Genomic DNA, 14,843 nt, shown 5'->3' on the forward strand with positions numbered 1-14,843 from the left:
TTCCTGCCCACTGATGAGGTCACTGGTCTCAGTGGGAGTGTCTGTGAAATGCCTGCTCAATAACAGCCGACTGACGGCAAGGCACGGCAGGAGAGGGAGGAGGGACGAAAGGGAGGAATGGGACATGTAGCGAGGGTAGAGTAGATGACAGGTTGATGTGGGGTTGGAAGAGGAGGAGAGGGAAAAAAGTCCAGTGCCTGTCTCTGGTGAGCCTGAGGCAGTTGGCAGAGCACAGCATGTGTTCATGTAATGGAGAGGACTCAACTCTCTCTTTAAAAAATTAGAAAAGGGGGTGGGGGTGTGAAGGCTACACAGCCAGGAAAATCTCACAAAATGGCTGAGAATGTTCCTGCCTGACAAAACTCTGTTTTTCATTAATCACATATGCATCAGTTAGTAATTGCTATCCGAGGCAGCGCTTAGACCTAAAATCTGACTTTATGTTTTATTCTGTGGGTTCAGATATGGATCAAGACTCAATATGCCAGAATGCTCTGCTTTGCCCTGAGGCTGGCCTGATTTATGGCCAATAAAATGAGGCCTTCAATAAGCTAGATGATTGCCTGTCATGCTGTCACAATAAAGTAATTCTGCCCAAAAGGGAAGAGTCTTACACTATACGGGATAAAGAACCTCTAACTTGTGGCATCATATGCCGCTCCCTGTCAGCTGGCCTGCCTCTCGCTAGCTCCCGGCTGATGTCAGAGCACTCTTGATTAAAGAGTGGGCTGCCTTTGGTCCCAGCGAAGGTCAGGTTGCTCTGAGGTAACTTCTGCTCTCTAAAAGCTGCAGTGAGGCTAACGAGGAGGAGCACCTGGTGCGCAGCGCCTGAGGCTGCGGCCCTATAGGTAGGGGTTAGTGGAAGGAAGGGAGGGGCAGGATGGAGATCGCACATACAAAGCCATCTTGTTTCAGGCCAGGCTCAGATGGAGCGGCTCTGTTGCCAAGGGTCCAGAGCCCTACATCCTGTCGTCCAGTGAAAGACCCAGTCTTCAAACAAGTTGCATGAACAAAGAGCCATACAGGCTCTGTGCATGAGCACCCATACACCACCCGTCCAACACATAGAAAGAGTACACTGTATTTTACTGTATCTCCCTTCATCTCTGTTTTTACTTCCCAATGCCACCCTTATTCGACTCTAAGTATTTCTCAAGAGGTCACGGTTTCATACCCTAACTCCCACAAAACAATGCAATTAAGTAATTCTCTGTAAAACACACACAGCTTGGTCAAAACACACACAGTCACTCCCCCGTCATCGTCTCCCTGTGTTTCACCCTCGGGCAGCAACAGCATAATGCCTTCCAGATGTTAAGATGCTGTACTCTCCAGCCTTACCAAACCTTGGAAGTCAGTGCCCCTCTCTCATGGTGTTAATGGTGCCCAGGAGGCCTCTGAGGGGGGAAGGGGGTGTCACAAGACCTTTCAAGTTCCTACTGAGCCTACAAAAAGACCTCAGCATCCTTTCCTTTTCACAGGGTAATCACTGATCTGTATTCTTTTTGCACCGATCAGCAGGGTCTCAAATGAAAAGCTGCATGAGGAACATGGGTGTGGTTTAAAAAGACATCCTGGTAACATTTGAGAAATGAAGGTGTGCTTACAAACAGGATAACAAAGTGCTCTGCAGCTGTTCAGATGGGTAGTGGTGGTAAATACTATTAGGTTTCATTTGTCTGCATCCTGGGGTTGGGCCTTTGGGTATCTTGTGTCAGCTGCTCCTCATCAACTTATTACAATCCTACCAGTGTTTCTCTTCTGTCCTTTTCTCGGCCTAGTTCTAAAAGCTTGGAGCATAAAAAAAAAATCAATGGCTACTCTCAAGAGCAAGCTTGTGTTACCATCTTCCCTCCTTTCCCTCCTCATGACCCGCACTAAATGATCTTGTGTCACAGTCTCAGATTTATGTTCCATACAATGTTCCAAGCTGTGCTCTATTAATCTGTAAAAGGCCAATCATTAGGGCCCTATCTGTTTCACAGTATGGACAATAAAACGCCCCGGGACATGGTAGAGGTTCCACAGTCCCTCAGGCCATGTTTTTTAAAATGCTAATCTCCTCTTAAAGCTAGTGATGGAGCTCATCTGTCTGCTGTAGAAACTGTTACTTGATTTATGCTCATTTGTTGTGGACTTTTGTGGTGGTTGGATTATGACATGCAACCGTCAGTGACACAGGACTGTTTCCAAACAAGGTTTTTGGGTGTTTCTGTTATTTTGGCAACTTGCAGCATAGCAAGGACAGACTATTTAGCATGGCCGGGGCAAAGGGACGTGATGTGAAACGACACAACGACATTTTAGCTGGCCAATGGATCCACTGAGGCCATGGGTGAGCCTCAGACTCAAACCCAAAGAGGAGAGAGTGAGCTGGAGAGAGTAGGAAAAAGCTCCAGGCTGAGGAGCTCTGTGAGAAAGTGTCCATCTGCAGCACATGTTGGACTCAGCCCAAAACAAACAAGTTAAAATTAAACCACAGAAAGACAGCCAATCTCCGTGTTTAAAGTTCTTACAAACAGAGGATTACCGTGTTACCATTTCAAAGGTCTGAGAAATTGACAGTTTTGTGGTTTATCCCACCACAATACAACCAATAATGTCTGGAGCTACACCACTGGCTGAGGCACTGCTGGTTGCCAAATAATGAAGGAAGATAGTACATAAAAGTTTGAAAGAAAATGTCCTGAAATTCTCGCAGGTGCCTTCAAGAAAGTTGTTAAAGAACTTTTATCTTTCATTTTCATTTTCCTTTAACCGGTAATGTTACTCATTCTCATGCTTAAGTAAACGCAATGGTAACATTTTCAGGGAAATTATAAAACCACATTTGAAATATATGATGTCAATCTTAATTGTGACATTCATCGTCCACTGTATTGTATAGTACAGTGGCGTCTTCAAATTATAATAACACACTTTAGGGTGCGATCAACAGTACAGTAAATATCATACATATTTACACTTTAATAACTAGTGTGGCAATATGCTCACTTGACACTGCTACCAAGTGCTAATAAAAAACAGGGAACTCAATGTATGTCTGCTCACTGGAGATAAAACAAGACGTTAATAAGTCAAGCCACAGTGTGTAGAATCATCAGTTTCAAGTAAGAGTTCAAAGAGTGATGGTCATGAAATCACCATTTGAATCACATTTCCTGCCGAATGTGTGTTCAAAGGTCGACTTTTAACATCAGCAGTTTATATTTCAGCAGTTGTTGACAACAAAAACAAAAATGTGCCTTCTCCTTATGGTTAAGATAAACAGAACATGAAGGCCTCTGAGCACATGTGAGGTACTCTCCTACCTGTCACAAATAATGATTCATTCAAATTAAATCTGACTGAGAGGAATCCAATGTTTAAATTTGGTTGGCTTTGACCTTGTTAATTAGGTTTCCCCAGAAGCTTTGTTATGGCCTCAGAGTGAGTGTATTTGTGGTCGCTGTGGTTGCCTCTGTTGAGGTTTCCCAGATCCATATGATATCCAACTGTGAGCAGCAGCCCCCGCCTCCACCTTTACCAAGGTCTGCCCCACAAGTCTCTGCACAGGGAGAGCAGCTCCAATTTGTGTTAAGGTTGAAGAGAGTCCGTTGACGTTTGATTTGACTCTATGATGCCATCTAGTGGTGAGTAACAATAATCAGGTGTCACTTTGGTGTGTCCTTGAAGAAAATGCTGTTGAACAAGGGGAAAGTATTTCAACATGAAAACTTAATTTTGTTATGCCTACATTAACTCGACAGATCGTAGAATATTAAATGTTTGTCTTGAAGTGAGGATATTCACCGGGTTGTGCACTGGGATTTATTTGGGGATTTACTTTGTTGAATGCAACACGTGGGGGAGCCAGAGATCAGTGACTTCCATGCAGCAGCTTCTGCAGTGCACTAAAGTAAGCCCCTGGACAGAACAAAGAGCCATCAGAGCAAACATTCACATGTGTGTTCTTTCTCCTTGCATAAGCATTTAACCTCATGAACAGATGTCACTGGTAGGTTTGGAGGATATCATGCAAAGGCTTCAGAGCCCCAGATGATGTAGGAGGGTCTTTGCTGTTCAACTGGAAAAAATATTTACAGTTTATTATTCCCAAAATGCATGATATCATCCTTCAAAATCTCCTCACAAAGCACATGCCCCTCCTAAACCCAGTTTTCTCACCCAAGAACGTATCAAATAGAGGCTATTTCAAATCCAAATGATCACTCATTGACTTTTCTTTCTGTTTCTGTCTCTGAAAATAAAAAGAAATGTCTTGTTAGAAGAAACTGAATCAGCTTCTGTCTGAGCTCTTTGTCTGTCCCCCATCATGCAGCCCCTAAACATTCCCATATGGCTATGGTGACAAGCTTTATGTTACAGAGCAATGATCGTCTCCTGGGACCATCAGGCTCAGATAAGATAGTTAGACCCTCCCTCAAACGGAGGACCTGAAACCCACTGTCAGCAAGCATCTGTCCTGCTGAAGTGTCCTGGAGAATGACCAATTTAAGGGTGTTTTTTGGCTTCTTTGCAATCGCATTAAAAAAATGTGGCTTTCCTTACAAAAACAAGTCAAATGATTCATAGTTTTCTCTTGAAACTGCAACACTGTACAAATAAAACAATAAAAATGTGTCTTGCTTTATCTTGTTCAGGCTTCTACAGTTTTAATCAGGGGGATATGTGGCAGATCCTCTGACTCATCCTCCCCCGCCAACTGGGAGTTTCTGGATAAAACTGATTGTTGTAGGTACATAGTTGAGCTAAGGGGGGGCCTGAAAGGGGTAGATTGTTCTTAAAGAGGCCTTCTCCTATGACTCAGCTGGGCAAGAGAGAGCCTCCCTTCACAAAACAATATAACAAAACAATGTCATTACTGTGAAAGGAGGTCTTCAGTCTCAGCTGAGACTCTCAATAGCCATCAGGACTAACACTCCCTCATTTCCAACTGAAGAGAGTTGTTGCATTTAACATGAGCAGACAGAAAGTATGGCCGTGGAAAGGAAGGGATAGTTTGAATTAAAACAGACAACTTAAAGAGAGGGATTTAGGTTGGCAACTATATGCTAACTTCACATTGGCAGGCAGAGATCCAAATCTACTAAATGCATGCTCAAACCACAGGATGTAGTGTCTTAGCTAATAATCAAAGGTGAAGGTGAGGGTAAAATAGTGGAACAGTGTGAATCACAGTGTGATTATTTTAAGTATATTGAAATAATGCAATTAAGAACTGGCGGACAGAGGGGTGAGGGATTTCAAAGTTAAAGGGGATCCACTGCACGTGGTGTCCAGTAAGCAGAACAGGAGGTCATCTGATAGGAAACAAGACTGGGAAAAAAGTCTTCCAGTCTGAGGCGATCTTTGGCACAGCTCCACCTCTTACACTGATTTTAAACACTCTTCCTGTCTTTTGTAGACCCTCTAGAATTGACCAGTAAATTTGACATTTCCTGTTTGTTATCTGGTTCCTGCAGACCTTACTGTGCACCCTTTCACATTTCCAGGTCAGCAAACTATAGCCAGTCATTTTTGTTTATGAGAACTAATTTTTAGCCATGCTGGCAGTGTGGCCCTAGGGATGGCAATCTAAGTCGGTCGGTCCATCACTTTGTTCCAGATGGGATGGATTACCACAAAATGTTGTACAGATATTCATGAAGAGGATGAATCCTACTGACTTTGGAGATGGCTTAACTTTTCCCGTAGCGCCACCAGCAGGTCAAATTTGTGACTTAACTTGTGCCACCATGAGGTTTACATTTGCCTCACATAGCGCATCATTCACTTGTATAAATTATACATATTCATTACATTCTTCCCACATAAAGGTTTTGAATGCAGATCATGAGTGATCAAGCAGGCTTGCATCTGGAATGTCGCAACTCCTGTGAATCTTTCCAAGAGAGTTAGCATGAAATCAGATATACTTATGCTACTTATTTACAGTATCCTTCCCAAAAGCACACATGCATTCCAGATATGACCTATGCTCAGTTTAATGATCAAGGGAAGAACACAATCCTTGGCAGGGGAATTCATCTTACTCAATGTTGTGGTATGCAAACTCTTAACTCTCAGTGGGGAGTTTGTGCAGTGTGAGGTCTGCATAGAAATCAAGGACAAAGTGTTGAAGCTAGATTCTAACTAAGTTTGGCTACGAAGACTAATGACTTCGTTTGCGGAAATGCGTACAAGTTGTAGTTTTACTCTGAAATTCCTATGAGCTTCTGACAAAGTTGAGTAAGCTTAAACTGTTAAATATCTATGCTTTCCTATGTGTATATAGGAAATCCTGTCTACAGAGTCTGTCCAGCCACCCTGACACTGGCATCATTTCTCTTGCACAAGATAAAGAAAATGGCTTCAAAATGCCAGCAGAGACACAAGGAATCTGAGGACACAGAGGGACCTCTGTTAGACTCATGCATTTTCCATGATCACATTACAGTAAGCTTTGCTTCAGTAAGTAAATGGACAACACACATATTGTTGCATTGTGAATGTCTCTTGTGTTATTCTCCGTTTTCACAAATCTACTGGTTGAACATTAAGTACGTGCTCAGTTAAAGTAGATACAGAGAGGGTGAGAAAAAAACATCTGGCCACCAAACTGAAAAAAGGTCACACTATCAGTGTCCTGAAAAGTCATTAGTCTCCAGATGGTACTCGATGTGCACTCATTCCTTTCCATGTAGTCAAGGGTTTCTCCTAGTCCTTTTCATTGTCATATTTTAATGCCATTTCCCCTTTGTCACAGGAAAGGGTTTAAAGAGGTAACACTGTCTCCTGGAGTCCCTTAGCTCCTTCATGCAGTTCACTTGTATTTCCAGACGGCTCATTTCTTTCACTTCCCCTCACTCACTGTTCTTGCGCTCTGGCATGTCCACAAAGAGCATGTAGATAAGTAACCTGCACTGTTTACCAAGACTGAGTTCAAATAAATGTTGGGGAGTTTTCATGGAAATCACATAGTTATTTTTTGTTACTAATCTTTTATTCCATCACTTCCCGTTTTATTATTATGTTGGCCAGGGAATTCCACTCTGATATGGCTTCTCTGTTTTCTCTAATAGCAGGAGGACAAACTTGAGACAATACACAAATGATAACTATCTTCTGTGACAAGATTAAGGAGTCTTTTTTTCTTAAGGATGGAGAAATTGATATAAAAGGTGAATCCATTGTTTTTCCGTCTACGTTAGTATCTCCTTTGTAAAAACAACTAAATTATGAACTATGCTGCTGGAGATCAACACTGTCCTATCATCACCACATAAAACAAACCCTTTGTTGTGAGAAAAAAAAATCCTGTGCTAGAGCTGCCATTTTTCACACCATTAATTATTCAGTGACTCACTTGTGTAAACAGCACAGTTAATCCCAATGAGCTGGAAATGCATTGGGGCCGACCGACGAGGCTCTCTGGGGTCATTTCCTGCATGTCTTTGGACACAAACAGTAAGTGCACATTGAAAATGAAGCTGATAGTGATCACACTGCAGGCTCGAGTCCAACACACTTTTGAACATTTCAGTTCTGTTTGGCAGCAATCTTTGTTTTGTTATCGGTTCCTAAGACTTTGTTGCTGGGAAACACAGAACCCTTGTCAGGAGATTAAAGCCTACTGGCATCTGACCAATTTATTGAAATTTCAATAGCAACCTTCTGAGTCTGATATTACTGTGTGCATAAACCTCCTGGAGTGAGAGAGGAGGGCATGTAATGCCTCTTTTTAGTTTTTGTGAATAGGGAGTGTTTTAGCAACCTGACTGGAATCTAAATGCTTGTTTTCTTAACTGAAGCCTCCTGTTTGTCTTTCAGGGTCTCCCTTGTTGCATATCTTCTTCTATCATCTCCTTCTGCTCCCATCTGAGGGTCTGCTCAAATAACCTTTGACCCTGACTGGATTAAAGACGTCTTACTGTGTGCAGCTGTTTATTCTCAGCATTCTCACTTTCCCTATTCTAACAACACATTGTTCTGGTTTCTATTAATCATTTCTGTGGGTCACAAGAGCTCAGGGAGGATGTGATTACACTATGTGCTCTATGCCCTCCGACAAAATCTGTGTCTCAGCCTCCACACTTGTTGTTAATTGCTGGAGATATGTCTCCCATGAAGTAATCACAGTAATAAGATGACTCATCACAAGCATCCTTACAACCACTCCATCAGTGATTGAGGGCAATTACCCCCCATTTTAAGGAATTCAAATCCAGGAATATCCCATACTCTTAAAATCTGAAACAACCAAAAACAGGATGTGACTGTACGCTCTGTAGTGTGGAAATTCCACAGATTGTACTTGCATCTTCCTGAAAGTGAAAGCCGTAGTCACAGAAAGATGTTCTTAGGAAATAAGCCAACATGTTTGTTTTATTACAAACCTATTTACTGTGCTACGTCATATCTCATTTCTGAATCATTATTACATCACAAATGATCCAGCAGTGATAACAATGTTGTTTAAGCTTAGTCTAAAAAAATCGGTCTAAAATATGCAAACATGGTGCTGGTAGAGCTGCAAACACTCAATCTGTCTTGAAATGTGGGTGTGTGGGTGTGAATCTATGCGCTGGTAATCTTAAGAAGTGTGGGCAAAATGAAGCCTTCCAGCATACAAAACATTTTTGATGGTTTAGCTTGAGTGAGAAAAGAAGCATTAACACCATCACTGAAAAAAAGATTGTTTAAAACAGTTTAAAGTGAGTTTATATTTGTAAACAAAGCAGTAAAACAAGCCTATATTTTCAATTACAATCAGTTGAAACCCATAAAAAATATTTCAATACGTACATTTTGCTCACATGTATATGGCCATTAAAAAGAGACTCAGTGTTTCAAACCTATTTATATATATAACTGATTTGCTGAGCTATTGTTGAGAATAGAGGAAGTGTCTCAACATGAACTACATCTTCTATGGCTTATTATGTTTCTTCAGCATTGAATTGCCTTGTTGTTGAAAGGTGCTACACAAATAAACTTGCCTTACCTTGGTGTCTTTTGTTTAATTTGTAGCCTACAGCGATTTTAAAAGATCTACCAGTCAATTAGTAATCACTCATAACAAACAGACCCGAACAACATGACAAGATACTGTCAAATTAAATAATTAATAAAATGACTCCATGTTAATGTGCTAAAAACATACTGCATCATAACAGTAGAACTGGAAGGCTGTGTAACACCGCCTGACTCATGAATAGCAAATACAGCAATAACAAAATATCCCACACACACAAACCACCATCCACTGTACAGAGAAAGTGCTGTGTGTGTGTGTGTGTGTGTGTGTGTGTGTGTGTGTGTGTAAAGAGAGAGAGAGAGAGAGAGAGAGAGAGAGAGAGAGAGAGACTGTGTGTGTGTTGGCTGTATCTCTCTCTCTCCCTCTCCTCTGAATGTCCTTCGTTGGTTTACTACGGACCAGGACAGCGCAGCCCCAGAAGAGAAGCTGAGCAGAGCTGGAATAAACGACAGAGGGGACATTGTTCAAGTCAAATGAGTGAAAGAACATCATTTGTTCGACTCTTCGTGGGGTTCCTCCTCAGTGCGGCAGGTAGGCGGATTTCACTTTCTTTGCTGTAACTATGTCTGTGCAGGCGTTATAATGTATATAATGTATGTTTTTGTCTCGTCATTCCTCATAGGACATCTTTTAATGACAAAGCATGGACTCTATATGAAATACACTGAAATGTGAAAGCGCTGCTTAGACACCACGCGCGTGTTCATTAACACAAAATAGCTGCAGGTAAAACTGTTACATGGCTGAGGCGCACAACTTTGTTTTAACCAGAAGGGAGCGGTGTCTTATGAAAAGACAAAGACAGTCGGCTCAGTGAGAAAACAAACTGTCTAGTTTCTATTTCTGTAGGCTGTTGCTCGATTTACATAAATAAAAGTTGAGGAATAGCCTACATTTATTTTACAACTTTGAATTTTTTATTAGTGGGCTGAAAGGATTTAGAGGAATATGTAGGTGAGGCCACAGACAACATTGCTTACCTTAATTGCAAACCTCCCATTCTTAAAGATCTGAATTTGATCGCATTATATTCCACATATACACGTCTTAATCTTCCCCCATTTTGTGATATTTTTGTTATTGATAAAATATTTTGACAAGACTGTGTAGGAGGGCATAGAGCACTAGTGGGCCGAATCACATCCTCCCTGAGCACACGTGACCCACAGAAATAATACAATCAGAACAACGTGTTTGTAGTTAATAGAGGGAAGTGAGAAAGCTGAGAAAACAGCTGAGCACAGAAATACATCTAACATCCACAAATATCATCATGGGGATTCTTTGAAAGCAGTAAAGATCAAAACAAGTCAAGAGTTTCTGAAACACATCCAAACGCATTGCCAAATATCTTAATGTGATATTCGTTTTTACTACTTTTGTTAAAGCTAAGACGTTTGACTGCTTTTCAAGTCGTAGGAACCAAGTGAAAGGCTTTTGTAGCTAGTCGGGATAATTTGGGGAAAGCACCCATGACTGGAAGTTGACGCGACAGCGATGGTACAATAAGCGAGTCCTCTTTAAATTACTGAATTATTTCCCTTTTTTATTAGCTGTAACTTGTCGCTGTGATTTAATTTAGTCTTTCTCACGCAGGTTTTGGATGCGACATGTTTTCAGCTTGTCCTTTTCAATCTTTGCTGACCAGATTTGGCTTCTTGTGCTCACATGTTGCTCAAAATAAAAAGTGAAAGTCTAGGTTTTTTTTGCACTACTAATTATTTCCTCTAAAGAAGAATCGTAGTATAGTATGTAATGATAGACAAAATGCTTCAAAGGCCCTCTTTTACAAGGTATTGCTTACTCGGAGGTAACTGGAAGTAAAGATTTGACTAAGTCAGAACTACAGCTTCCACGAGTCTTTGACATACAGTGGGCATGTATTTGGATAACCCCCCTCCTTTTTAATGACCTTACTGACAATGCATAAAAGGCAAACATTACAATGAAATGTTTGTCTTGTGGCAATTACTAACTGCACTCCCACGCTGTAGGTGTACATGCCTCCTGTCCCATTGAGTTGAGCCCCCCCAGTGTTGTGGTCAAATATGGAGACCCAGTCTCCATCAACTGCAGCACATCGGAGACCCTGCTCGAAGGAATGGGCTGGGAAGCTACAAACGGAGGCACAGGTTTAAAGAAGGTCAACCATTTGAGCTGGACTGTGGCGAGCCTAACTGACTGGACCTTCTCTCCCTTGTGCTTCTTCAATCCATCACGTGATAGTCCATTTGGACAGTGCTCCATGAGCCCACAAGTTGTACTTTACAGTAAGTTTTGTTTATTTTTTCACAGAACAGAATGATATGATGACTGTGTCTGATAACATCTACTTTTTCTCCAGCATTCCCAGAAACCATCAGCATCAGATTCAGCGGTGGCTCAGGTGGTGTGGTGACAGAAATGGAGAAATTTAACTTATCATGTGACATCAACAATATAGCACCTATTCAAAATCTCACTGTAAGGTGGTACAAAGGAGACACCATCGTCTACACAGACACTTTTGACAATCCCAGTAAGGAACCAGTGAATCACTCATCTGTCTTCAGCTATACACCAACTAGACAAGACAACAGAGGCACGTTCAGATGCGAGGCACATTTGGACCTGGGGCCAGAAGAGCCACAACTTAATGTATCTTCACAAGAGTATATTATTACAGTTTACTGTAAGTATATCATGTGTACCTACCCATTTGAAATGTCCCTAAAGGCTATCTGTTATGTCTTATGAGTTTGGATTGGACTATTTTCACTAGAGCTGCAACGATTAGGTGATTAGTCGATCAACAGAAATGTATCAGCAACTATTTTGATAAAGTAATTTGTGAGGAAAGAGGAAGTCCCAAACACGTTTGACAGTTTCAGCTTCTGAACTGTGAGGATTTGCCACTTTTTCTTCACTTCATTTTTCTCTGGTTTTTGACGTCTTATAGACCATTAATCGATTAAATTGAGAAAATAATCATCAGATTGATCGAAAATGAAAAGAATTGTTAGTTGCAGCTCTAATTTTCACTAAATTATAATAAGTTCTACTAGTTTTTCAGGAAGTGCAGCTGTAAATGATCTTGGCCTAAAGAGACCAGACATGTCTTCAGTTAGTTCTCGTTCTCGTGTCTTAGCTGCTTTTCATCTGTTAAATAAAAGAAAACAGTATAAGTGGTTGCTGTGTTTGCTTCTGTTTAGTTGGACCAGATGTACAATGTTCAAGTCCTGAGTTTCTGGAAGGGGAAACTTTGGAGAAAGTATGCCCTGTGACAGGAAATCCCACTCCGCTTGTCACATGGCTGAAAGACGGACAGCCCACAGACCCGGCCGTCCCCCTGAGCAGGGAGAATGCAGGGCTGTACACCGTTGAAGCTGAGGGCTTGTCCTTCGTCCAAAAGAAACTCCAGGTTCTTGCATTGTGTGAGTGTCACATCCAGTCATCAGCACAAACAGCCAAGTCACATCTCCAGGATCTTCTGTAATATTGTCTTTTTTGTAGTGTTTATATTTGCAAATTGCTTGATGCACAAATAAAGTTTGGTCTAGCTGCTCTTAGGGTGCCAGATGTAGTGGTGGAAGAAGTGCTTAGATCAATAAAATCGAAGTATTAATATACTTAAAGTATCAAAGTATAATATCAGACTATAATTATATATATTTTTGGATGATTAAGGCATTGATGTGTGGGCAGCATTTTACTGTTGTAGCTGATTAAGGTAAAGCTAATTTGAACAATTTACCGTTGTAACTACTGTTGGGTAGTTTAATCTGTAACAATACATCATATTATATAACTTGATCATATGTTTTGTACGTAAAATGTGCAAAGTAATAGCTGTATGATAAATGTAGTGAATAAACAATATTTGCCTCTGAAATGCAATGGATTAGAAATATAAAGTAACATGAAATAGTCAAGTACTCAAGTATCTCAAATTTGTACTTAAGTACAGTACTTGAGTAATTGTGCACAGTTACATTCCACCACTGGCGAAGCGATGTATAGTCACTCCACTGTAAGTCTAAAGTGTTTTTGTGTTTTTGCTTTCAGATGGACCAAAGTTGATGTGTCCCAGCACTTACACTGCACTGGAGTACTCTCCTCACAACCTCACCTGCATTGTTGAGGGCTATCCTAAACCTGAGACGAGCTGGTACAAAGATGGCGAGGAGGTGGAACTTCCAGAGAACCTAACAAGAAGTGACATGGGGCAGTACTTGATCACAGCTTCAAACAGTCTGACAACTGTCAACCACACAGTAGAGATTACTGTCATATGTAAGTTATTTTGATGAAAATCCTAAATGCCTACTATTATCCTAAGTGGTTTCTCTGACTTCTATTGTTTAAATTGTTGTCTCTAGACCCACCATCACAGATAGTTGAGCTTGAAGACTCTGAAGTCGACGTTGGCTCTACTATGGGGCTGAAGTGCTCCTCCACAGGCAACCCACGACCAAAATATGTCTGGAATTATTACCGGACTGCCAATGTGATGGAGGAAAATGAAGATGGAGTGTCCTGTCTGCTCATACACAATGCTACCGCATACAACATGGGCTCCTACACGTGTCACGCCTGGAATGTCAGAGGAAATGTCTCTAAAACAGCCAGACTCACTGTAAAAGGTAGGGTCAATATAATGTATTTACCACTGTAATTGTAAATAATCATTCATTAGCGTAATCAAAGAGCACCACTTGTTCTGTCAATGGACAGTACAACAGTGCTTTTATCTTCTTATTCCCATTACTTTTCAAATGCAACACTGACCTGCTGCTGAAGGAGCTGTGGTGCTCAGCATGCTGTGTGTTGAAATAAAACATTGATGGCAGCAGTGTTGCACTTCCAATAGATTTCCAATATTTACAGAGGAACAGCAGGGACCAAATATCAATTCCCTGACTCATCCACTGGGCAGTATTGAGCAAGCACTCCTTTGCACATGCAGACACTGAATGTTGATGTGTACTTCAATAAACATATTTGAAGCAGACAGATGACAGCTGAGGACTCGCCCAGTTCAGACGATGTTTCTGTGATAAAGGGACTTCAGGATCTGGCAGCCTTCAGGCACAATGGCCGTTCTCTTGTTTCAAAGCCTTCACCTGTCCCATCGTGGGCCGGGGCCTACAGGTAGACAGTCATCTTTCCAAAGTGACCGTGACAGAGCAATGAGATTACTCTCTTCGTCTTTTTTCAGGTATCGTTTATGGAACATAACGTCTTTGTCAGGTAGAGTTTGAAATGTCTCAACAGCTATTGGATGATTGCCAAGACACCTTCATGTCTCAGGATCACTTGTAACAACTTGGAGAGTTCAATATTTCAACTTGCTCAAAATTTTTGACTAAAAACTTATGACATTCCTATCCGCTGTACTTTTAGCTTTAGCAAATGTTAGCAGGCTAAACTAAGGTGAACATGGTAAACATTATACCTGCTGAGCTTCAACATGCTAGCATTGTCACTGTGGGCGTGTTAGCATGCTAGCATTTAGCTGAAATCATCGCTGTGTCCACAGTACAACTTCACAGAGCCGTAGACTAATATTTAGTCTTTTTGACTTTGTGCCACTATTACAAAACTATTATTTTTGCTTTCTCTGAATTTATGTTAATCCATATGCACTCTGAAGTTTAATCCTAAAGTGTGCATTTGGACACCTAAACCCCTTTCTTGTATCTGTTTATACCAGGCAAACCATTTCTTTAATGCTAACATCAAACCATTGGTGTTCTGGCATAAAGTCTAACTTGTTGCCAACTAGCACAAGGAGCTAGTTACATTTATAGACACAGTGTGTGTGTCTCGGTGCCCAGTGTTGGGG

General features: G+C 41.2%; 1 protein-coding gene across 1 annotated transcript; it reads left to right on the top strand.

Moving 5' to 3' along the window:
- The first annotated feature begins 9,471 nt into the window (after positions 1–9,471).
- LOC139300008 (roundabout homolog 1-like) lies at positions 9,472–14,252 on the top strand. The gene is made up of 7 exons (XM_070922972.1): positions 9,472–9,550; positions 11,014–11,289; positions 11,364–11,690; positions 12,211–12,432; positions 13,064–13,291; positions 13,378–13,598; positions 14,217–14,252. The coding sequence occupies exons 1-7, from the start codon at positions 9,493–9,495 to the stop codon at positions 14,250–14,252; spliced, it is 1,368 nt and encodes a 455-aa protein (XP_070779073.1). The 5' UTR covers positions 9,472–9,492.
- Positions 14,253–14,843: the final 591 nt, after the last annotated feature.

This window comes from Enoplosus armatus, chromosome 17 (genome assembly GCF_043641665.1).
Source record: "Enoplosus armatus isolate fEnoArm2 chromosome 17, fEnoArm2.hap1, whole genome shotgun sequence".
NCBI lineage: Eukaryota > Metazoa > Chordata > Actinopteri > Centrarchiformes > Enoplosidae > Enoplosus > Enoplosus armatus.